Source organism: Poecilia reticulata, linkage group LG6 (assembly GCF_000633615.1).
Source record: "Poecilia reticulata strain Guanapo linkage group LG6, Guppy_female_1.0+MT, whole genome shotgun sequence".
NCBI lineage: Eukaryota > Metazoa > Chordata > Actinopteri > Cyprinodontiformes > Poeciliidae > Poecilia > Poecilia reticulata.
The window spans coordinates 21,389,385-21,414,948 of NC_024336.1; the positions used below are offsets into that span (position 1 = coordinate 21,389,385).

Here is a 25,564-nt window from a genome sequence, read left to right on the forward strand (position 1 = left end):
GGTACTGCTATTGCCACAGATTGAAGATGCTGAAAAGTTGTTTGCGGGCCCTTCTGACCGAAGTCTCAAACTAAGAAGAAATGTTTTCTTATTTCATACCCAATGAATGGTACAAATGCCAATGCATTCCATTGACATTTTATGCAGCAGATAAACACGACACAGTGCATAAATGTAAACAATATCATAAAACTAAACCCAGACTTTGAATGTCTTGAGCACTTCATTGTCCAAATATAAAAAGAGTAAGATAATTATAATTACATGGCCATCAATGGCTGTAAACATACAGATAGTGATGCAACGAGACGGCTTAGATCAGTGATTCTGGTCTGATAAGTTAACAAACTTATCTCTCTCATCTCAATAAGAGAGACATCTCTTATTGAGATGTCTCTCTTATTGRCGAGCCGTTAACTAATTGTTCAAATTGATTACTTTCTCAAATTTCTTGAATAGAAGTTTGAGCTCCAGCTATAGATTGAGAGCAGAACAGAAGATGAGAAAATACACAAAAGAATATGTTTGATGATGAATCAAAACCGCCAAGAAGTGATCGAAAGATTGACATATTCCCTTTTACGCTAAATGATCTGCATAGAATCAAAACTGTTCAGTAATGTCATTTTACATTTATTTTGTCTGTTTATTTTTTTCTTTCTTGACATTTTTATGCCTTGGCAAAGTCTGTACCGAACCGAAAAAAAAGAAAGAAAAAAAAGATAATTTTGGGGGTTTCTGACTCATCGCTTGAGAATAGTTTAGATCAATAGAATGGCCCAGTCAAAGTCCAAACCTATATCCTATTAAAAACCTTTGGCAAATTTTGAAAGTTGACATTCACAAATATCCTCCATCCAACCTAACCTTGAACTATTCTTAAAAGGGGAATGTGTAAGAATGTTTCAGTTTCTACATTTGCACCGCTTGCAGAGAAATACTAAAATGGTTGTTCTACAAAGTATTGACTCTTAGGCCTGAATACAAATGCAACCGATAATTGTCAGTTTCTCATTTGTAAAAATTTTTGAAAATGTTGCATTTTGTAGTCATATCTTAACACAATATGGAAAAGTTGAGGGGATAGAAATACTTTAGCCACTCACAGCAACAAACACAGTGAGGAAACGGTACATGAGGCTAGATTGTGAACAACTCTTTGAAACGTGCCTTTGAGCTGAGGACACACGCCTGACCTGTCGGCAGCCGCTGCAGAAGCCAGTGCAGGTCTGAAAGGGGTCACATCTGACAATTGCCCCTCGTGCAACATCAAAACCAGATGTCTCATAAAAGATTCCTGTTTCATAATGGACCACGACATTGCCTAATAGGGTAAGACGGTAACATGTCCATTCCCTGGTCGTTAAAATTCCTTCGGGTAATTCCGAATAGCCTCTGGACCTGTTTTGTAGAGTGGCAGAAAATTTCACAATGAGCCTGTCTTGAGACGCCAGGCGCACAGTGACGACTGTCGTCACTCCGCTTCATCTGCTGCAAACTCAAGAGTGGAGGAATCGTAAAGAATGTTTATAATCCCTAACAGCTGTGACAGGCTGGATTCAGGCAGTTCTGCTTAATAAATTGTGTAATTTCCATCTTGTAACACATTGAAATTCATTGTGTGTATCACATCTAAACAGAACAACCGTTTAACCCTTTACACAACGGATTCGATTCGACTTTACAAATAAAAACAAAACGGGGAACAAATTTGTAGCGGCTCTGATGCTTTTCTTTTTGCTGACTCCAACTCGTTCTTTCTGTTGTCACGCTCTTATCTTAAGTTTTCCAAGAGGAAATGTTTCTGTTCCTGTCACCTAGAAAATGAAACATTTAGATAAAGTGACATTGTTTCACCTCGCCCGGAGGGGAACGAAAAGTTACCTCCAGGCTCTGATAAGGTAAGAGACAAATGTATGTGACAAAAAAAGAGGTTGGGCTCAGAGCCGACAGACGTCTTTTTTAAAAAAAACATTTTGATGCACTGTACCATGGGAGAACTGTTGGGTGAGCGGTAAACATGCGCTGAGGGGTGATGGACGGGATCCTTCCTCCTCCTGTTCCTATCGCTCCCTGTTAGCACTTCTTCTCCTCCCCTTGCTTCTCACTAATCACAGCTGACAGAGGATATGCAGTGCCTCATATATGCTACAGAGTCACGCTGACCTGTGTCGGCTCGCTCGAATAGGCAGAGGTAGACAGAGGATTCAGGGAGAGGAAGGAGATGGGCGCACAGAGATGTAGCAGCTCTCTGACCTCTGAAGGAGACTTTTTTGTTTGTTTTTTTCAAAATGCTATAGATTTGGATGAAATTTGGACAGCCGCTGGTAAAGATGTGTAAAATTAAAAAGGTCTGTGTATATCGTAACTTCTCATTGGAAAGTTCAGTATTTGCATTTGGTCAGTTAGGGATGTTTGTTTTGATCAAAATCGCACCAAGAATTATCAATAAATTTGAACAGAAATGTTTTTTAAAATGTATGCTTTTTAAGTTGAACAATGTCTTAAGCCATGACCGTGGGGAAGTGGAGGGGGGAAGAAATCTCTACCTCCCACTGTTAGATAACGGCAGCTAAATGCAGAATTTGGAGCAGCCAAGTCCCCACCACAGCCATTAGATGCTATGCCARCCAGAGTTTGGCGGGTGAGGGGGTATGAAACAAAAAACAAACTATTCTGCCCTAACATCACAATTGTAAACATGTGGAGTTTGCTGAACTTTACAGGAAACAAACTATTTTGGTCAACATGAGTTTTCTTTTAGAGTGAAATTATACTTTGTCTAAATGAAGGTGGATTTTTGTTAAGGTTCGTATGGGTTTCTTTGCCAGCTTGCAAAGTAATCTATATCCAAGTGTGTTCAAAGTGACCAGATGTTAAACAACCCCGAGTCTATACATGTCTTGTTTGTCTATGCTGCTGTAAATTAAGATGGCTATGCTTACCTAAAAATGTTTGTGTCTACATGGAGCATGTATCCACTTTATTTGAGAGGATGCAATTCAGAGAAAAATATGTACATTTAAAGAAACACACATGTGCGTCATTGATGCACCCCCAGGATTATGCAGAGCTGAAACAAGTCTCACTCTTGGTGTCACTTCATTGGTGACACCAAGAGTGGATGGATATTTCAATAACTGGACTGAGAGGAGATCCTTTGGAGTTGAATTTAGGAGTAATTGAAAGATCCTTGTTGGAACAGAGGTTTCTACTGTCCTGCAACCTTTGGATGCATCCTTGGTCCAACACTCCTGAATCAATTAATGAACAGGTCTACGCAAAACCTCCTGACATACCAAACAAGCAATTCAGCCTTTTGATTCAGGTGTGCTGAAGGAGAGACGTATAGAATAATTGCAGGACAGAGGAACTCAAGAACTTAAGTTGCAAACCCCTAGTATTGCAATTTCTAGTGGTGAACAAGCTTGCATGCAAAGCCGCTATATGTTTTTTTGCTTACTTCTTTTTATTAAATATGAATGCATCTCAAACCATGTTAAGTATCATGCCAAAAGTGTTTATACACAAGTTACAAACAAACTTTTATTTTACATGAAGGAATACCAACATGGTATGGTTGTGAAAGGGAACAAACATGATTCCAAGTTAAAATCAGAAAAGTGTGCCATGCATTTGCATTTACTCACCATTAGTGAATACTTTTATGGAACAGYCTTTTTTCTGTAGCTTCAGCTGAAAGTCCCTTCAGGGGCGGGGGGGGGTCGGGGGGGTATCTCTGTCAGCCATCTAGACACTAAGACTTCTGCTCATTCTTCTTGGCAGTAAAGCTCAAACTTAGTCAGATTGGAAGGGGAGTCTGTAAATGACGGTTTCTAAGGCTTGTCAAAGAATCTTTTATTAACAAAGATTTCCTTCTTGTTACTACTAAACACAGGTCACATTTCTGAAGCATATACCCAACAGCAGTCCTATAAACGGATACTCCCACCTGAGGCTTGGATCTGTGCAGCTCCTCATGAGTTGCTTTGTGTCTCTTGGCTGCTTGCTTGACTAATTCTCTTCTTGCCAGCCTGGTCTTGTCAGGTTCTCAGTTGTGCCATATATTGGACTATTTATGGTTTCAGTAACTCCAAATTATTTGCAGAAAAATCGCCTATCCACTCAATTTCTTTGTTTTGTTTTGGGGAGTCCTAAAATAGTTGGGGGGAAAAAACTAAATCAGCCTAGGAAACTGACATATCCAGGCACAATGCTGCTGTRCACATTGTTAGCTATTAATTGGCTGTACACCCAAGAGCGGAAATAAGGAAGAATGTAGATACTAGGATCTTTGGTTGAGCCACAACACTTACCACTTTGTGCATTATTGCATAATAGGATCTATTTTTGCCGTTTAAACAACTAAAATGGCTAGTTCTATGTGTCTGTGGAGTGGTTGTCCAGTATTCACAAATTTCAGCTATCCGTGGCCCCCAATACTAGCAGTCCGCTGCTAGATAATTGAATCAGCTTAACATCTCCTTGCCCTCTAGAAATGTTTATGGTGCTTTAAAGGTCAAGTGCAACTAAACATGAATTAGATGTAGATAACCTGAATGTATGGTATACTTACAAAGTTAGCTAGCACTTATTGTCGTCCCTGCAGTTCTTCGGGTTATGCGCATCATATGAAGAAATATTCCAACAATAAATTTGTGATGCACCATTTATTTTTAAGTGATGTCTGAAGCATTACTCTGTAGATCTTAAAAGAATGGGTTATTGTTTCATGACCAAACCTGCTTTAAACTTCTTCACGACTGCATCCCCGCCGAGCCTTACGTGTTCTTTGGCGTCCATGATGATGTTTGTTCACTGATGTTTCTAACAAACCTAACAAAGGTTTCACAGATCAGTTGTATTTATTGCACACCAGTGGACTCCATTTACTAGCGAGGAAACTTTGGAAGGCAATTGATTGTACTACACAYCTTTCAGATTTCTTTTTTGTCTTTATTTTCTATATKTGAAAACCATCATGTTTACTTTTGATTTACATTATGCACTACTTTGTCTTAGTATATCTCATAAAATTCCCATGAAACACACTCAATGTTGCAGATTAATGTTACTTAATGATAAAAACTTAAACGGATATGAGTCTTTTTTTTTTTTTTTTTTGCAAGGCACTGCTTGTAGATGGAAAATTTACCTTGGCAACCTTGCAACAATATTACACCAAGGCCACAAATCAAAATGTGCCCACCAAGATGTCACATGGCCTGAAATGTGGCTGCTCCAGTACATTATAATTATACAAGAAGACTTTGCAGTAATAATAATAATAATAAAAAAGTCATATATGTTTTACACAGATTTCTTTGTATTAAATAAATATTAGCACATATTATAATCTCATAGCCCACAAAAAACAAACAAAGTATCCTAAAACGAAGAAGAAGAAGAAGAAGAAGAAGGGAAAAAAACAACTAAACCTCAGTCAGTTGCAGAAATACTCCTGCTGGGCTGGCACAGGGGGAATTGGTGGGTTTCACCGCTGCTCCCTGTGTGAAAAGTTGGAACTCGGGGGTGTGAATAAGCTGACACTCGCGGCTGGTTGGAGAGCTGGTGACAAAACGCTCCGGATTTGTTCGAGAAAACGCCGAGCGGACACTCGCTCTCCGCAGCTCAAATCCGCCAAAGGAGTTTATCCTCGGAAGTGCACCGGAGGGACTGTTTCATTTCAATTCAGTCGGAGGACAAACAGATCATTTATGGTCCGGATGGTCGCGGAACGGGGTTGATGTTTTCTTTTTTTTTTTTTTCTTTTTTTTTCCCCGAGGTTCTGCTGCTGTTTCCTGGAGTCTGAAAGCAGAGAGAATGACAGAAAATGTGAAAGAAGGCGCGCCGCAGAGGGCCGAGCGGGACGTGCGTGCAGAGAGGAGCAATGCCCTAGATCTGTAGCACAGCTTCTGAGCTCTACTGTCACCCAGGCTCCTTTTCAATGCAGCTCCGCGTCCCGCACCTGGAAAACAAAGACAAAGAGAAGACAAACCAGATCCATGCGTAAAGGGAGAGACGTGTGTGCGTTTGCGTCCTATGCGTTTCCCACCATTTTTGCACCGAACATTATGAGTGTTTTTTCCACACTTTAACTCAAGCCCTGACCTTCCCCTCCATGACCACACCTGTATAGATGCTTTATAGACTTCCTCATACTTCATATCGGGCCATGAGTGATGGCGATGTCTACAGAGGCTTGCAGTACCACCGGTACGCAGAGCAACACTCGTAAGAAAGGCTTCGGCGCGCCGGATCGCAATGGGTATGTGAAAACACGCGTCACCCCGCGGTGCAGCGACCCGGACTGTGAAGCGTGGCTCAGGCTGATGTTTAACAAACTCTGGAGTTCCCAGAGGGTCCGGAGGGCTGCGTGCGTGGGCTCGCTCTCCGTCTTCCTCGCCGCCCTGGTCAAATGCGCAGGCTGGACAGCTGAGGCCAGCAGCAGCAGCAGCAGCAGCGCTGACAACACACTCTCGCCCTCACCGTCCCCCCTCCACTTTGTTTCAGACTGCGCAGCCGAGCTGTTGCAAACTTGCTGGAGTGCGCTGTCGTTGCTGTTTGCGCTCGTATGTGCCTTCTTCTGGGTCGGCGTGTACTTGATCCACTGCGGGGTGCTGATCGAGACCCTCCTCTCCCTCCTGACCTTGTGCCACCTGGGCGAAGTCGCGGCGTGGTCTCTTCTGGACGGGACAGATGAGCAGCTGTTCTCGTCCGCCACAGCGGCCGGGGTTGTGCTCCTTTGCGCGGTCGCGGGAGTACTCATGGTAGTTCGGCTGAACCAGGGCACATCGGTGATCGTTCTCATCAGCGTGGCCAGGACTATCTCGCTCCTGTCGCTGCACAAAGTGCGAGCCGCCTGGAGACCGTACGTGGCGTACCTGGTCGGAGTGCTGGGCATCCTGCTGGCGAGGTATGCTGACAGGCTCCTGCCTAAACAAGGGACACACAAGGAGGGCTGCACCCCCGTGACAGGAGCCAGGGAAGAGATCCCTGTATTTAAAAGGCGCAGGAGGTCCAGTTCAGTTATAGCCTCAGACATGGCTCACAGTCAGTCCAACAGTAAGTCACACCGACGGACCTCTCTGCCCTGCATCCAGAGGGACCAGGTAAGACGCTTCTGTCCTATTCAGCGTTTCTCTTTCTGCTTTGGTCTTCATCCCCTCGAGTTTGGGGTTTGTGGTCTACCCCCGTCCCACCTTTTTTTTTTTTTTCTAAAGTTCTTACTTTTAATCACGTTTTTTATTTATTCTATTTTAAGGGTATTTTTGTGAATTTTGAGCAGTAAATAAATAAATAAATAAAAAATAAAAACTCTAAAATAATGTTTCCCATCACTAAAGCTTTAATACGATTATAACTATGAATCTGATTCTTTTTTTTAGCATTGTAATGTATGATGAGGTRTTTTGGAGAGATTGAATGCTTGCATATTTTATTAGGTAAAGAAATATAAAAACAGCACTTTGTCATTATGCTGAATTTACGCTGTTGATTAAAACATTCCCATATTTTCACTTCTACTCTTTTTCTTTTCCATCACCAGTATGTTTGTTTTCCATCAAGCACTCTTCCTGAGCTTACCACCAAATATTGCATACTAACAGTTCTTTGTGACTGGGACTTTGCATGGCCTGATATTTCAGTYATAATTGTGATTCAGTATCTTGTGCAGCTCTAACAAGAAACTCTTTTAAGTCACTTTCTGATATTTCCAATCAAGATGTCTAGTCTATTTTACACACTTTTCCCTACAATCGCCCAGATTTTGAGAAACAATTTTTTTCATATCTGCTTTTAATAACATTTTCTAAAGCAGCCTGTTTGAAATTATTATAAAGAAGTAGAGTTACTCTGATCAGACTTATTTTTTGGCCTATTGCTGATTTCCGGTTTTCCTCGAGGTCTGACCTTCTGATAAAAACTTTGAAACATGTAAGAACAAGTGCTGCAGACACTTTGATAAGATTTGTCCATCTTTTGCATCAAAACATGATTGCCTAACCTTTATGTTAATTTTATAAACAAAAGAAAAAAAATCCCATTAAAGTACACTATTGTTTGATGTGCATACATACCAGTAATAATGGGAATTAGCAGTTTTAATTTATATGAAAACACTTTCCTTTGYTCAATAGTTGATCTACCGATCAACATTTAGAGCCAATCAATGGATATCCGATTTGGATCTCCGATTGGTGTATCTCTATAAAAAGAAAAAAAAAAAGTTGTCAAGCTTTACTGAAACTAAAGCTTGAAAACTTTAGGAAGAAAAAAAAAAACTTTTCTACCTAAATTGACTCACCCAGTTAAGCATTTTATTGGACATAAATAGTTTTCTCAACCAGCTGTGCCTCTGACAAACAAAGCTGAGTGTACAGTGTTGCACGATATCCTTACATCCACAGCTTTTCATCTTACTGTCGTTCTTCACATCAGTCCTCATGGCTCACTGTCCTCAAATACTGCAGGGATGTTGTAGCTCTGGCTTTTAAATCTCCTCTGACGCTGCTGCACATGGATACATGGAAACGGTTGTCTGTGATGATGCAGCAAAGAGGATTCCTCAAAGCAAAACTTGCAATCAGTGAGTAAGATGATGAATCTGTGAGAGGCAAACAAGCATTCTGATTGATCGTYGCTCACGCTGTGATCTGGAGAGCGTGTTGGTGTCAAGAGACACCAGAGAGAGGCTGCATGTCAGTCCGTCCGGTTGGAGGATGCGCTCACCTCCCAGGGCTCGCTGGGCGTTTTCAGGGTTCCTGTTTGTTTTTCTCTAGAAGAAAAAGAAAAAAAAAATGATGCAGTGTGAAAATACAAATTTAGTAGCATTTAAAAGCTCAGGCTTTTATCCATTTTTTCCTTTATATCTGTGGAGTTAACATTGCAGCTGAGGACCATTAAAATGTCCACTTTGATTAATTTCCTATGCTGTTATCTTGCTGGAGTTGTGCACTAAAGATGCTGTTTTCTTTTGTTGTATTTGAATGAGAATCCAGCTGGAAGTATGGCTGGAAATGGTGTGTGTCTGAACTCATGTATGCTTGTTAACTGTAGGTTATCCCCCCTTCCCCCCCAAAAGCAATCCATGAAGAGGATGTTGTGTTCAGAGTTCAAACAATATTATGATTTATGCTTACTAAGAAGTTATTTTAATATTTCCCATGTTATTTCAAGGTTTAAAGAGATACAATTTCAAAACGCTAGTAAGTCTCATCAMGTTACTTCTATGTTTTAAATCCATGAGGTGAGGAAGTCTGAGAAAGTAACCAGAATTTTTTATGACTACACAGAGTAAGACGGCGCCTTCCTTCCTCAAGTCATTGCTGCACACTGCCATTCAGCTKCATTTACYACATTTACAAGACAAACTTGTAAATGTTTGTCTTGTAACCTCAGGTTATATGGGGTCCAAAGCAGAATCTGATTTGGGATCGTTGAGTTTTGACCACAGCATCACTAATGTCTCTCGTATTTGACCGTAGTTTGATCGTTTTTGCTTTGTGCTTTTTGAAGAATGTTTGATCACTTAACCATGAATTGCTTAAATTCAGGTTGTGATAAAATGTGATCAGCCCTTTTTCATAACACTTAGGATAACAGGGTGTTTATGTCAGTATGACAGTGCATTAGAGGCAGTTCTGGAAAAAAACAAGAATGTTTTCTTTTTTTTTTCTTAATTTAGGATACATTTGAAGGCTGATGATAAAGTCAAGATTATTTATGGGAAATAATTTTAAAAATGCTGTAATCACTATATTTTATCCACTGCTTAGCTCTCACTGGTCTTTGCATTTGTGCCGGTTTAGTGTACTGTAAGCTAGACGTGCCTTTTTATGTCATTTTTCTTGAAAACATATTTAGTTTTTTTGCATTTTAACTCAAGTCTCTATCACAGTATATTGACTTTAATCTTAATTTAGTTTTTCAACTTTAATCTAAATATTCTGACTTGATTTCTCATCCTTTATAGATTTTTTTTAAACACGCTAAAAATACTCACTGCTTTCTTTAAAAATATAAAATGACCTTAATACTCCGTGCCATTTGAAGTAGATGACATCTGTAAATAAATTGTGTATTTTGGATTTCTGAGTTACTTATGGTTTGGCAATTGTGTAGCATTTTAACATACAGCTTTCAAATGACTAAACTGCAGCACTGGGATCAAATTATGACTGTTAACACATCTATCAAACCATTAAGTGTCATTTTGGACGTTGCCAGTCATCATAAATCTAAAGTGAACGCAGATGTTAAAATAAAAAWWTTTWWAAAAATCCTTTAATTAATTTGATTGTGCTTTCCAGAATTACTCTWAAGGGATTATTAAAATTTGTCTGTCTCTTGGCAAACATCATTGCMTTTTGAGGTTTTGAAATCCATCTTCTTTYGGAAAAATTAGTCTCTGTTGAAAGCCTCTGTTGGCTTGGGGGAGTCTTGTTGAAGTAGCAATGTTTTAAAAGAACATCTTGTGTTACTYCAAAAAGAGCACAATTGCRAAAAGGTTTATTATTATAGGTGTTCTTTATTTTAAGAYGGCGTTTCAAACTCAAAACGACCATGAGTTAAAGGGAAATACATCATTAATACAACTGCAATCACGAATAAGTTACACGGTTTTTTAGCAGCCATATAGAAAATAATGTTCTTGTTTGCTTGAAAAGTAGTGAGATCTTGTGTAAATACCATGATGGCATAAAAGCGTGGTATTTTTACTCAACGTTGTCATACCGTGAAAATATGATGTGGGCCCATGCCTTCCTAACTCTTAACATAAACATATTCTCACTATTAAAACAATGCCAAAWACGTCAGACATGGAAAAGGAAAAATTCCCACATTTCATAGCCTCAGACTTGGACACAGCCCTAAAATCATCACCTAGAGCTGCAGTTCACTCAGTAACACAGTTCCAGCCACATTTGACTTTTTTGGTCTTCAACTTTCCCTCAGATTAAACTGAACTACGACCCAAGTAGAGTTAACGATACTTGGARAGATTTCAGACCTTTCCATCATCTCTGGACGCTCTCTTTGCAACGCCACCCTGCTGGAAGTTTTTACTGAAARATGATCCAAGTTTTAGCTTTTTGTTGTGGGACATTAACGGCCGGCGTGAAACGGGGAGSAATATATTAGCGTTTCTACAACAAAGCCTGAGCCCTGATCCACCATTCCCTTTTATCTGAGCGGCTGTCCGGCRGTGGYCCCCCGTCTGTAATTGAGACACACATGGTGTACATATGTCGTCTTGACCGAGTCTTGTCTGTGTGGTCTAGAGAGTGTAAACAACTCTGTGCCGATCCACTCTAGTCRTCACCTCGCTCGCTCTGGGTTCCCCTGAGTGGGGTGTGGGTTTGTTAGGACAGGCTTTGTTTTGGCGGGGGGAAACCCACGATGCAGCCTCCTCATGTTGACGAGAACAAAGAAGATGCCGGTCTAGCTGACGGCGCCTGCAGTTTTACAAAAAAAAACCCAAAAAAACGTACGATTTACCGTGCAACAGCTAAAAACATTTGAAAATATTCCAGAACTTGTTGCTTTATGGTCACCTGTTGCTTCAATCAAGAATAAAGAAAGCTTTGAAGAATAAGACGGAGCTGTGCTTTGTTGCAGATGTGGTGACATTAGGTCTTTAATAAACAGAATAACGCTGACAGGAGGGTGAGATTGAACCTCGACATTCGACCACAGAGGGAGGGTAGAATTCAGGTGGATGTAGAAAAATACAACAGATTGATAATTAGGAAAACATCAGCTTCAAGACTTTTAACCATTGTCTTACAAATTATCTTTTTTTAAAAAACACCCGTATCGCCATCAGTACAAAACATACAAAACAAAAATAGACCGAAATATTGCCAGGCATCCATGTGGCAGTATAGAAATACAGTAAAAAAAAGAGGCGTAGGGCAGGCGGTTAAAGTTTCCTGTTGCTTTATCTGGCATGTTTGGGATCACGGAGGGGTCATGTTTGTGTATGTGAGATCCTAATTTTCCAATAGCTGCATTTTTGTTATCTACACAAACAGTTAACAAATGAAGACRGAGTGTTGGGTTTTTCTTGGAAATGCGTGCAAAACATTTATTGAGTAAAAAACAAAAACGGAAGGAAAGACTTGTTCTGGGGGCCCTGAAACCTCAAGCCCCAGGCTATTGTCACTAAGCCCTTGCTGAGCTCCAGGCCTCCCAATAGACACTGAAATCATAATGAAAACGTCCGTAAAAGGGAGAGTTCAAGACTTTTTCAATCAGGTTCACTAAAGTAGTTGTCAGTATTTACCGTCATACTTGCAGTAAATAACACTTTCCATCTTCTTTCAGTATAAACTGAGTTTAGCTCTAAAAAATCYAATTCAAAAAGAGTTTTGTGGTTCATACCAATAATATTAAGTGTATCTTTATAACACAGTTTGTGTCTGATGGCTGTTTATGCCGACGCAACGTCGATTATTATTTACCYTGAAAATGGAAAGATTGTCAACAGTGTTCCAGTCTGAAGCTTCCTGAATATGAACATTTGCTCTTTTCAAAGTTACTATCTGGTTTTAGGAATAAGGTGGTATAAAAAGCAACATTGTTATGATGGTTTCAATGAACGCTACTTTACTGGTAGAAATGCTTTCTTTTTCAAATAAAAAACTGCTGAGGTTGGAGGTTGTTAGAATAGMCCGTATGGKATAAATTTAGCTCCATATTTTCTTCCTGATTACTAATTTTTATTCAAAACACCCGATCCGATGTGACGTGATGTTTATTAGCTTTACAAGATATTCTACTAAAAATCTCTGAAATCTAAAAAGAAATGGATCCACCTGAAGCTCAATATTTCTGCTCTTCGCACCTCTTTACTTCTAAATTAGACCAATATGTACAAAAATAGCACTTGCTGATTCTGTTATGTTTGATATTAACAGCTTTGTCACATCCTACTTTGTAAGTTGCTTTGGATTCGAGCATCTGATGCATAAATCAAAACAGAAATACCCGTTCTGTTCTCAGTACGTTTCACACATGGACATCATTGTTGCTGCTTCTCTAACCTCCATTTTCTGTGCATATAWCCTTTTCTTTGAATAACCAAAGTGACAGYAGTTTACAGGTTTATAGCACAGCATTTATATAAACCRCTACGACATATTTTCAGATTGAAGTTGTTGTAAGACTTTGCTCCGMCGATGAGGAAAAACGGGACGATCTCCACGAGGGAAATTCATGCATTTCAGTTGCACAAACACAAATAAATTACAAATAAAGTAACATGGCAGCAAAATGAGCTTAAACTACGAGTAGCTCGATGTAAGAAACCACATCTAGCGTTTACGTCCAGCCTCTGGAACCATCTCATCTGGTTTTATACAACCTGGAGAGAATAATCTGCTGCAAGTAAGACATTAGCTGGTCATAACCTATCAGCAGWACTCCACTTCGAATRCTCTGAACTGACTCTCTCACAAAAAYTTCCTCTTCGTAAGAACATTTTAATCTGAATTAAATTGCACAAAAACAAAATTCTACCAAGGCATCTTCTAAATTGCCACCTAAGTGTGGAAAGTTTATCCTTCGTAAACCCATTCACACTCCTCGTGATTATATTTTGGCTGCCAGCATCCGTCAGCTCTCTAAAGAGGCACATTTTGCAAAGCTGCGGTCGTCATCCACATCACAAAAGTCATTACCAGCTGATCTGATAGCGGTTAGCGAAGGCTTGTGTGGGATAGTTCTTCTTCTCAGGTTAAAACAAAATGACAAGCCAGGCTCCTGAGTTGCAGCAGGGGGATATTAAAGTGGAGGATGAGGTGTGGAGCAGTGGTGTGGATCCCTTTTTGCAGTATGAAAGGAAATTTGATTCCCTCCTGCTGCAGACATCAGYGCTGTCGCAGAACTTTCTCCCCTCGCAGGCAGAGAGCAAAGCAAAGCAGGCAGCAGACTGGGAGTTTTTCACGAAATCTATCTGAGCTGCAAAGTTGGAGCAGAACTGATTAGGCAGCGAGTGGGAGTTAGCAGCTCRACGACATTAGTAGTAGAAACCCGCCTTCCCTCCCCCCCATTTACTCTCAAGAGCTCCTCCCCTTTCCACAGCAATTGCTCTCTGTCCTCAGAATGACACCAACACAAATATTATCCCAAATGGAGGAGRAAATTCTTTCTTAACTCRGATAACAGAGATATTCCTAAAAGCTATGGTAATGACTTCCTGTGCATAGAGATCCAAACACAATTCCTGATGCTGTTGTAAACGCTTCTTCCTCGCAGTCTATTTTTGCTGTAATTGAATTGTGTTTGGGTTGCAGGTTGTTGACAGCCTGTAGGGAAGTGATTTAGCAACGAACACCCTCATTCTGATTACTTGTTTGTATTCTAAACACACAACCTCATGTGATATGAAGCTTAATTTTATTTTATTTTTTTTTCTGTGCCATTTCGACTCATATCCGGTTTAGAAAAGCAAAAGAAGAAGATCCTGATGTAGCTTTCTGYATATCAGATAACTGGGTAATCAAATTCACACTTCAAATATCCAYCCAAACCCTGTGCATTAGCTCTAGTGTGCATGTATGAGGAGGAGGCGAGCTCTGGATGAATTGGGGTGTGAATGAAAGTAGGTCATTCAAGGTTTTTGTTTAGCAGCCAAGCTAAACAGCATTCTAACTCGCGTCCACCTCAAATTCGTGCTGTGATTGAGACATTTTTTTGCAGCTTTTCTGCAGTGTTTTCTATGTCACAATTAATTTTTTGTCAGATCAAGAATGTCCAAAGTATACAGTCATGGCCAAAAGTTTTGAGAATGATTCAAATRTTAATTTTTACAAAGTCTACTGCTTCAGTTTTTATAATGGCAATTTGCATATACTCCAGAATGTTATAAAGAGTGATCAGCTTAACAGCAATTAATTGCAAAGTCAATATTTGCCTAGAAAATGAACTTTATCCCCCAAAATACATTTCATCTTCATTGCAGCCCTGCCTTTTATAGGACCAGCTAACATCGTTTCAGTGATTGCTCCATTAACACAGGTGTAGGTGTTGATGAGGACAGGGCTGGAGATCAATCTGTCATGATTAAGTAAGAATGACACCACTGGACACTTTAGAAAGAGGCTGGTGCTTGGCATCATTGTTTCTCTTCTGTGAACCATGGTTATCTCTAAAGAAACATGTGCAATCATCATTACACTGCACAAAAATGGCCCAACAGGGAAGAGTATCGCAGCTAGAAAGATTGCACCTCAGTCAACAATCTATCGCATCATCAAGAACTTCAAGGAGAGAGGTTCCATTGTTGCCAAAAAGGCTCCCAAGAAAGACCAGCAAGCGCCAGGACCGTCTCTTAAAAGTGTTTCAGCTGCGGGATCGGGCTACCAGCAGTGAAGAGCTTGCTCAGGAATGGCAGCAGGCAGGTGTGAGTGCATCTGCACGCACTGTGAGGCGGAGACTCTTGGAGCAAGGCCTGGTCTCAAGGAGGGCAGCAAAGAAGCCACTTCTCTCCAGGAAAAACATCAGGGACAGACTGATATTCTGCAAAAGGTACAGGCAGTGGACTGCTGAGGACTTGGGTAAAGTCATTTTCTCTGATGAATCCCCTTTCCGATTGTTTGGGACATCTGGAAAACAGCTTGTTCGGAGAAGACGAGGTGAGCGCTACCACCAGTCTTGTCTCATGCCAACTGTAAAGCATCCTGAAATCATTCATGTGTGGGGTTGCTTCTCAGCTGAGAGTCGGCTCTCTCACAGTCTGGCCTAAAAACACAGCCATGAATAAAGAATGGTACCAGAATGTCCTCCGAGAGCGACTTCTCCCAACCGTCCAAGAGCAGTTTGGTGATGAACAATGCCTTTTCCAGCATGATGGAGCACCTTGCCATAAAGCAAAGGTGATAACTAACTGGCTCAGGGAACAAAGCATAGAGATTTTGGGTCCATGGCCTGGAAACTTCCCAGATTTTAATCCCATTGAAAACTTTTGGTCATTCATCAAGAGACAGGTGGACAAACAAAAACCTAGGAATTCTGACAAAATGCAAGCATTGATTGTGCAAGAATGGACTGCTATCAGTCAGGATTTGGTCCAGAAGTTGATTGAGAGCATGCCAGGGAGAATTGCAGAGGTCCTGAAGAAGAGGGGTCAACACTGCAAATATTGACTTGCTGCATTAACTCATTCTAACTGTCAATAAAAGCTTTTGTTACTCATAATATGATTGCAATTGTATTTCTGTATGTGATGAAAACATTTGACATACACACATGAAAACCAGAGGGCGGCAGATCATGTGAAAATATAATATTTGTGTCATTCTCAAAACTTTTGGCCATGACTGTATAATCCACGGGTCCATTTGTGGCCCTCTGCATGATCTGATCAAACCTGCCTGCAATCACAGACAATTGATACAGAACGACGCCTTTTTAAAAAAAAATCTTTAACATTATTTATTTTTATTAACCAGCCTGCTGCAGTCAAAATAGAACAAAAGAGAAAAGAAATATTAGAAAATTGTCTGTTTTTCAACAACACAATGATGTTTGGATTCATGTTCTGCAAAAATCTGACTATATTGTTAATCTCCATACAGTCTTTGATGTTTAGTTTATTAACAAGCAAAGAAAATAAGAAAAGGCATTGGAATCTGTTTTTTTAAAGCATTAAAATATAGTTATTTTTTTGTGGCCCAGTAGTCCTTTCAACTTTGGTGCAAAAAAAAAATTGACACCACTGTCTGTAATTTAAAAGTGTATTTAAGCCCAAAATGTTTCATGCCCTTGACAATAAAATATGTAAAATTATTATCATTCAACTAGAAGGTTTGTTTCTGATGGAAAAGAAAACCAAAACTAAAAGCAGTATCAATTCTTTTTTATAAAAAATATCAGTTTTTATGGACATTTTTCACTTTGAGTCAGAAATAATTAGACTGAAAAGGTTTTAAATACTAGTTTGGTAAATGTTTTTTCAATTAACTGAGTGGACAAGTTTAGTCTGAGGAGAAGCGATGCCCTCTTAGCCATTTATGCTTCACTGTGCAGTGAATGAATGATTAACAGGTGTTAACTATATCACCACGGATACACTTTCAGTTTTTCTCTGAGTAAACACCTTGTTATATTAACAGAGCTAACACAATAAAAAATAAATTATTTTTCAAATGAAGTAAACACCATACCCTATTAGTGTTAAAAGTAGGGTTTAATAGGCTATCAGGAGGGGCAAATCAGATTATGTAACATCTAGTAAATAAACAAAGCAAAAAACTTACTACAGGTGACCTAGCTTACAGGTTAGTCTGTTATACAACTATATTTCTTCTGTAGTGAAAACACACCTGACACATAGTATTTAAAGGATTTAATATTATCAGAAATATTTTTATTTACATTTTGTTTAGACTTGGGGAGCTATAAGAAACCATAACTTTTAACGTTTTCATATGAAAACGCCAGACGGCTACCATCTGTACTGTACGTTGCTGATGTAGCTGAGTTTGCTACTTAGAGCTGCTCCAAATACAGTTTTCAGTGATAAATTTTATATTTCATAAACCCTTTGTCCCGCAGACAGATGATCAAATTTCTTTACTAAAGCCTTCATATTTCATAATGCTTTGTTTTTTTTTTTTGGTTTGTTCTTCATAACGGAGATCAAATGGTCGAGAACATGTATAAGTTATTATTAAAAATAGACCCAGCTTCTAATAAAGCAGAATGAAGTCGGCATTAAGTGGCTCACCAATCCGAGTCCAATACTTTTACTGTCTTTATCTGCAGAAAGAATAGTAGCTCATATTCTTCTGATCATCTAAACTAAATGAACCAGAGACCTGAGACTAAACTGAATATCCCGTTACACTCAAATCGCTACTTTGGGCATTTCTACCTTTTTTGTTCCCAACTGATTACCATGGAAATTGTGGAAGTCTTGCATGTGTTTGTGCATGTGTGCAAGCATTTGAGTTAATGTAAGGCATCTTGATGGCTGCCAGCTGCTTCAGCCTGAGAGGCTGAGTCTGCTCTGAGGAAAACGGAGGGGCCCTAAACCACAGACAAAACCTTACGCAGCTAAAACTGGTAGACGGGCGCAGGCCCCCAATCCCAGCTCACATCATGCAAATTAACACCTCTGCTTCCCTGCTGCTAACTCAAATTTGAACAACCTGAAGCTTTATGCGTGTTGAGGTTTTGATTATATACTGAATTTTAGTTTCGCTAAAGCAGTTGTTTTGCTCAGGGGGTTTTTTGTTTGTGTGTTTGTGTCATCATAATAAACTGACTGTTTCAGCAATGCGGTGGAAAACGGTTTTAGGCACAAACATGTGGGTTGGTAACACGCCGGCGACCATGTCCAAGCATGTTTATTCACATATCCCACCATGTGGCGACAGGGATACAAGTTTGTTCATCTTTGACTTTGCATGGCGGCCTCGGCTCCGTGAGACTGACCCAGAGCAGCAATGGCTACCTTGTAGTAGCTTAGCATCGTGAATGAATGAATGAGTGACTGGCTGAATGTAGTGTGAAACGCTTTGAGATCCTCTGGACTTGATAAAGCGCTGTACAAGTAATGGCCATTTAYCCTTTGCATATGCAGTACGCAGTAAATCGGCTATCAAATGTCTCGTATTGTGTCCATGGTCACATTGTTTAGTAAAATTTTTGTCTGGCCATACTTTATCCCCAGGCCTCTATAGCCAAAAAATAATTTAAACAGAACCCACTTACAGCATGAAGTAGGCTAAATATCCCAAAAGGTAGGATAAAGACTGAAAGTACATAAGAAAATTCTCCCCTAAATGACAAAAAATATAATAATAAAGTCATTGTTTTGGAGTGGCTTAGTCAAAGTCTACACTTAAATCCTATTCTTATTTGCTGTAATTTTATCTTAATAGGGCTTTAAATGCTAAAAAGCCCTCCAAATTGGATAATAAAACAAATTCTACAAAGAAGAATGGGCCAAAATTCCTCCCAAAGCAATGTCAACTACTAAAAACCTGTATTTGGATTTATGTCATGGTGTGTGATGGTGAGGATGGATCCAAAATGCGGAACAGGCATCGGCTGCAAATGAAGTTGAATAATTTAATGAAAAAAATGATAAAACGAGAACTTACCAACAACAAGGTGAACACAGGAAGAAATAACAGAAACAAACGGGAACCAGGCACATGAAATTAATGAAGAAACCAGTGTGGGTGTGGTGGAGAATGGATGCAGCTGTGAGGAGTCACATGAGGAGAGCGAGAGTGAGACACGGGACCAAGGAGGAGTAAACACAAACAGGGCAGCTGAAAAAAACAAATCTAAACGACAAAAACACAAGAAATAAATAGTAAGATCTAGCAAAAATAAGAAAAAATGAACTGAACTAAAGTAAAAGAGAAACAAGGTTGATCTAATCAGCACCAAGGCAAAACACAAATAACAAATGAACAAAACTATAAACCCAGAAAAACAACAACAACAACAACAAMAAAAACCCAGAAACGACCTAAGATATTTGCCTTCTGACATTTAGTTGGTAATTACTTTTTCACATATGGTCAGGTTCTAGTTTAGAAGCAGTTTCTTGTATTTACACTGGCTCTCTTTGATATAAAAATTGGCTCAAATACCTGAAACATATAAGCGTAACAAAAAAAGAAGAAGAAGAATCTGAAGTGGGATGAATACTTTCCGAATGCACTGTAGATATGGACACTAACAGTGTGGATACTGAATACTGAAACCCTTGAAACAACACAGTGCATTGATATTCCATTTCAAATCCATAGAAAGATATTTGGCTTTAAGTAAATATTATTCCAGCATTTCCTTTCCACACATTGATGCAGCAGCGTTCGTGTTGCTACAGTAAACTGAGATGTCATCTCATCTCGTGTTACACTTTGCAAACTCTCTGTCTACAATAATAAAAATGTACTCTCGTCAGGATGCCAAATGTGTAAAATTGGCGGTAGAGAGGGCAGTGTTAGCTGTTTAATAATTTGTCAGTATTTATTTGAATAGATAAAATGTTCCTCTGAAATAGTGATTATAAATATATAAATGTGACAAACGATAAAAAGCAGCACTTACAAACTGATAAAAGCATTTTGGTGATTGTTTTCACTGAGCGCCTGACGCGGATGTTTTTACTTCTTCAGATGACTGACAGGTTGATACCTAAAGTGAACTGAACATTGCTCCCATGTTCCTTTCATTTCTGCCCGTCCTCTGAAGGGCCTTTTCAGTCACACCTCCGTTAACACAGTCATCCCTCACATAGGGCGGCATTCCTGCACTCGCCCCACTGCTATGAGCTGGAATGTGCAGGTTGAGCAGAAGTTTGAAGGACAGGCCTGTGGGCCCACTCACCAACCCTGAGCCCCCTCTGGCACACTGTGACCTGAGCCAACACCACCATCCTGTGCTGTCACCAGGTGTGCAGCTGGTCTGCGCTGAATGAATGGACAGTCTCACATCGGCCCGAGAAGCGTCCACTGAAGTAACTGTGTGTGCGAGTTACGGGACAGGAAGCTGGAAGTCGAGAGGAAGGTAATCCTCCTGACTTACAGAGCGGTAAAATGTAATGTGCTAAAAACAAATAAAAGCAAGCATTCTTAATTTCCACTTTGTGTTCAACATTCGGTTTCAAAAACTGATCTCGGAGCAAACTGCGGCTGTAATTCATTTGATAAACAGGAACATTTTGCACATTTTGAAACCCTCTGACTGGCTTTGTCTAATAAATCCCGGCATAGTCTGGTATTAATTCCTCATGTAATTCAAGAGAGCGACACAGGTTGAGGGTTTCAGTGATAGATGAGAGGAGTTGGTCTTTCATCGCCTAGATTCAGGATAAGTACCTCTTTAAAATCTGTCCACAGAACCGTTTTATGTTCAATCTACCAACAAATGCTAAATCGGTACCTAAATGTAGCCTTATACATGTTTTATGTTCAGTTTGCACGCATCACGGAAATGAAAACGTGCTTGATTTTATTTTGCTATCAGCTTGGTCATTGTCTTGCAAAGCAGACATGTGATGTTAAAATACACTTTATAACGAGATCTCTCTTAAACAGAAAGAGATTCACATACATTTTGTCTTTTGTTGGCAGAAAACTGACTTTTTTCCTTTTTGTAACCTATTGTTATTAACACAAATAACTGATCTCTTCGAACTTTCCAACCTCAATCACAATTATTACCTGCAACAGAGACTTACATCTTTTCTGTTTTTATATGTTTTTATGCACCTTCTGTTGGCATAAAGTCACAAGACTCATAAAAAACGCTTCTACATCATAGCATCTTTCTGGCATATCTTTGTATGAGATTTATTTTAGTCTCCTACCAGCATACTGACACATGATGTATTTTGATTCAGTGGATCTTGACTTAAGATCCAGATAAACATTTTGTTTTGGCCAATGTATGCTTTCTCAAATATATGCAGATTTAATGTTTAAAGCATCTGTAAGCGGCTTTATTTAGGAAATGCTCACTGGACTGGACTTGACTGGACTTTAATTGCCCAGACACAGACATGACATTTCTGACTGCTCATATGTTGTTGCTGCAGACTGGTAAGCCCAGACAGTCTCCACGTGAACAGCACAAACTCATACAGACTTTCTGCTGTATTTAACCTGATTTATGGTGTGAAATCATAAGTTTGCTCCCAACATTTAAAGATGGGAAATAAGCTGTTCTACTTACTATATTGTTTATGTGTGTACATTTAAAACAAGGTGTTATTTTGTGTAGAAAAGTGAAACTTTTAGCTGCTTCCATTCACTGTGGTTTACCACATAAAAGCACAAATACAACAAGGTATTCTGGAGTTGCTTGGAGAAAAGGGAGCACTGATGTACACTTATGTGTATCAGAGTAATAATGCTGGTCAGAAACAGAGCAAAACTATATATGCTAGAAAGCTGTCAGGATTGAAGTTTTTTTTTTTGAGTTACAGTTTTTGTCAGGTAGTTTTCATGAATATGTTAAATCACAATAAGACTATTTAAAACTCTGGTTAAGGTGCATAAGCTACTGCTCTTCAACAATATTTCACCTCACTTCCTCCTCTCCTCCTTATTGGATAAATTTACACACAAGTCTTTTCCTTCATGGTGGAGCTGAAGATTTCGCAAACATTTTGAATTTGAAGCATTTCTTGTGCCATAGAACTTATTGAAATGCTTTACCTCTTTCACCTTTAATCAGAGAGAAATGGTTATGAATGCACAACAAAACCCATCAAACTTATACGTTTGTCAGTTTACCCAGCAGCCAGCTTCAATCTCCAGCTTAGTGCTGTGATGCAGGGAAATGTGTTATTGTAACTTCTGCATGGTGAGCCCTTCCTGTCCCTCCTGCCCGCTGCCTCTCTGGCTCTCCACGTCTGTGTCTGCAGCCAACAAGGCTTTTGCTGTTCCCTGCTCAATGCTATGTTTTACAGTCCAAATATGTAAGGGGAGGGGAACTCTGTCTGTACATCTGTCTGTCAGTCAGGTCATTTCAACTCCTTGGAGTTGTGCAAGTCTCAGAATTTGGGTCAGGAGCTGCTTTTTCAGAGTCACTTTCAATTATTAAACATGCAATTTACATCCAAAGATCTGTGCTGAATTAGGTTGGTGGCATAGAGTTTCTATGGAATATACATTTTCAGGGACACATCATAAACATTTACGGGTGATGTAATGTTATGAAACTCGCTTTGAGCCACTTCAGTAGATAAAAAAATAAACAGAAATTGTAGCTATTCATAATGTATAAAAAGATAAAAGSCAAGCTAAGTTTCACCACATTTTTTTTTCATTTACAAATACAAATTTGGAATGTGTCAAAGTTTTTACGTTCAAAGGTCTTTACTATAATGGCCCAAAGTAATATCCAGAGCATCTAACTGGCTTTAGAAATAAATATCCTCAGTAAACAAGCAGCTTTATAAACATCAAGGAAACATACTAAACAGATCAAGATAAAGTTGTTATGGACTCTGTACATCTGACCTCATACGGTTGGAAAAAGGATGTTATTGTTAAAAAGATATTTTAATTGCATTCATTTGCTAACAAGGAGAACATAATGAGTCCTGAAAAACTAACAAATTACTCAAGAAATGATCCCCATGCAGAAACATAGTAGTGGCAACATTATGCTGTGGGGAATTTTTGTCTTCAGTAGGAACACGTTAAACCAACCGGTCAGGTGTAAAATACAGCGTACCACCTGCGAAAAAAAAAAACAAAAAACAAACCACCTGTTAAAACTGTTAAAAGTGACAGTGGGGTTGAGGTTTACCATAAAGCTGAACATTTAAATGCTTATCTTTGTGTCAGAATGGTCGACTAAAAGCCCAAGATCCAATTAAAAATTCTGAAATTTCACAATAACGCATTACTACCATGAGTTAGTCACATTAATTCTAATAATAAGCTTGAATTTTTAGGTTATATAGTGACAAGATGTTAAAAAACAATATTCTTTATGAATACTGTAAGGCTCTCTATTACGTTTGGTTTTGTTGTTATTTTTTTTATAACAAACATGAAAAAAACAATAACAAAATCAGTTGCCTATGTGTCTTGCATCTCCTCACATTGAAACACAAGAACCCGGCACAAAATGCAGATTGAAAGTCGACTCACAAATATTGCCCTCCTTATCTAGTAGTAACAAACCTGTAACCAGTAAAGACTTTTGGGAACAAAACAGGATTGTGGCACATTTGAATCTGATGCAAAGCAAAGACAGCAGCAGCAGCTCACAGTCTGTGGGTTTGCACAGTGCAGAGCCTCTGAGTGACTCTCTGCTGCCCCTCCGTATCCACCAACAACTTGTTGAAAATGCTGTGCGAGTTTGCTTGTTTTTAAAGCACTGCGCAGCTTACATGAGGTTTGCTCAAACAGGATAAGGAAATCCCTTACATGCATTTTGGGGATATTGGTGAATGCAGCAAGTTGTAGGCTGCGCTCCTTTGGTTCCCCGATCTCAGCTGCATTTTCTGAAGGAATGCCTGGCCTGTGATCTCACCGGATCAACTCTATTTAACTGTTAATCTGAAAAGGGCTTAAAAGAGGGAGGCATTATGTAATTTCCAGACACATAGTGGCCTTTTATTCCACGACCAACTTTCAGTTGTGAGAATGTTGTACATATCTAAAATAACTCTCTCTTTAACCCTTGTGTTTGGAAATGGGGTCCAACCGACCCCACACATGTAAAACTTGTTTCATTTGCCACAGCCCTTTGTTCGCCTCAGTCCTCGCACGCACGACGGTTAAGAAGCTGCTACTCTTACTGACACTCCCCCTTCAGCACGTTGTCACAAAAATGCTTCTCCTTGATTCCGTTTACATTCGTTCCTAGAAACGTTGGACTGAGAAGTTGTTTGTATAATAAGTTCAGTTCCACCAGGTGTTTGCTAAGTGCTACAGAAGATTCAAGGATTCCTCAAACATGCATAACAGAATCAAAGCAACACTGGGTATGTTTTTGATGAGGGAATGACATTATAACACGATGTAAAGTTCAAAACAGCAGATGATTTTTTTTTACACACGGATTTTCATGCAATACGATGATGTTTCAGCTTCTTTTCCCATTTCACTGTTCACAGACTAAAGACTAAAGTAAAGTAAAAGGAAACGGTTTAGACATCATCGTTCCACTATACCTTGCATTGCCTGATGATAGTAAAGTAAATTCAGACTTAAGTGTTGTTGCATAAATAGTATCCAATTAGCCTGGTAAAAACCAGCCCCTACACTTTGCTCCGTCCAGAAGGTCTGGTGTCTCGATTGTTGAAAAACGATTACTTCCTGGAGGGGTGGACGCCGTTGAGGTTTTAAATTTTACCCCATTGCTAATGTTTGCCCGTGAAGTATGTAATGTGTCAGTTCAATGCCAAGAAGCTTACCTGAAATTACCTGTGCTGCGATCCAAACGAGGCGAGTTGTTGATGTCAATATTTGGAAGTGTGACAAAGAAAACTGAATGACTTCACTAAAACTACAGGCAGACTACAATTCTAAAACAGTGCAGGAAATCGACATCATCGTTCACAACTTCTCCTTATGTTTGCTGATTGGTCCAGTCAAAAATCAATCAGAGAAAACCCAGACTGCATTGGAAGTGAGAATCTTTTTCGAACGGCATTGCGCAGGAAGGCAGTGGCCAGGCCAGCATCCAGTGAAATGTGACCCACACAGACAGGACAAAAAGCCTTGTTTCAATATGTACTTGAAGTATTTTGTCTATTACTAATCTTTAAGAGGTAAAAAATGTGTCCTACAGCAGACATGTAGGAGCTTTTTTATGATTATGTCTACAGCTTCCTCAGAATTCCAGACTTTCTCCATCCACAATTTTCTCTTAGACTCTGTTTCATTCATACTCTCTGTGGTCAATGTAACTTGCCAGGCACTGGATTGATTCACCAAATATCTTTCATTCATCCATCCATCCATTTTCTTGCACCTTTTTTCCCTCAGTGGGGTCGGGAGGGGTGCTGGTGCCCATCTCCAGCCAACGTTTCGGGCGAGAGGCGGGGTCACCCTGGACAGGTCGCCAGTCT

At 39.6% G+C, this 25,564-nt stretch overlaps 1 protein-coding gene and 1 long non-coding RNA gene across 3 annotated transcripts in view; one reads left to right on the forward strand and one right to left on the reverse strand.

Moving 5' to 3' along the window:
* Nucleotides 1–5,106: 5,106 nt before the first annotated feature.
* LOC103466322 (uncharacterized) lies at nt 5,107–6,220 on the reverse strand. The gene is made up of 2 exons (XR_533936.2): nt 6,132–6,220; nt 5,107–5,968 (listed from the first exon to the last, which is right to left on the reverse strand). It is a non-coding gene; the product is annotated as an uncharacterized LOC103466322 (long non-coding RNA).
* Nucleotides 5,967–25,564, forward strand: part of LOC103466321 (cGMP-inhibited 3',5'-cyclic phosphodiesterase A-like) — a 90,479-nt gene continuing 70,881 nt past the window's right edge. For both annotated transcript variants that reach the window (XM_008411820.2, XM_008411821.2), the window contains exon 1: nt 5,967–7,112. In XM_008411820.2, coding sequence (XP_008410042.1) covers nt 6,183–7,112 — 930 coding nt within the window. In that variant the 5' untranslated portion in view covers nt 5,967–6,182. The remainder of the gene's footprint in view (nt 7,113–25,564) is intronic.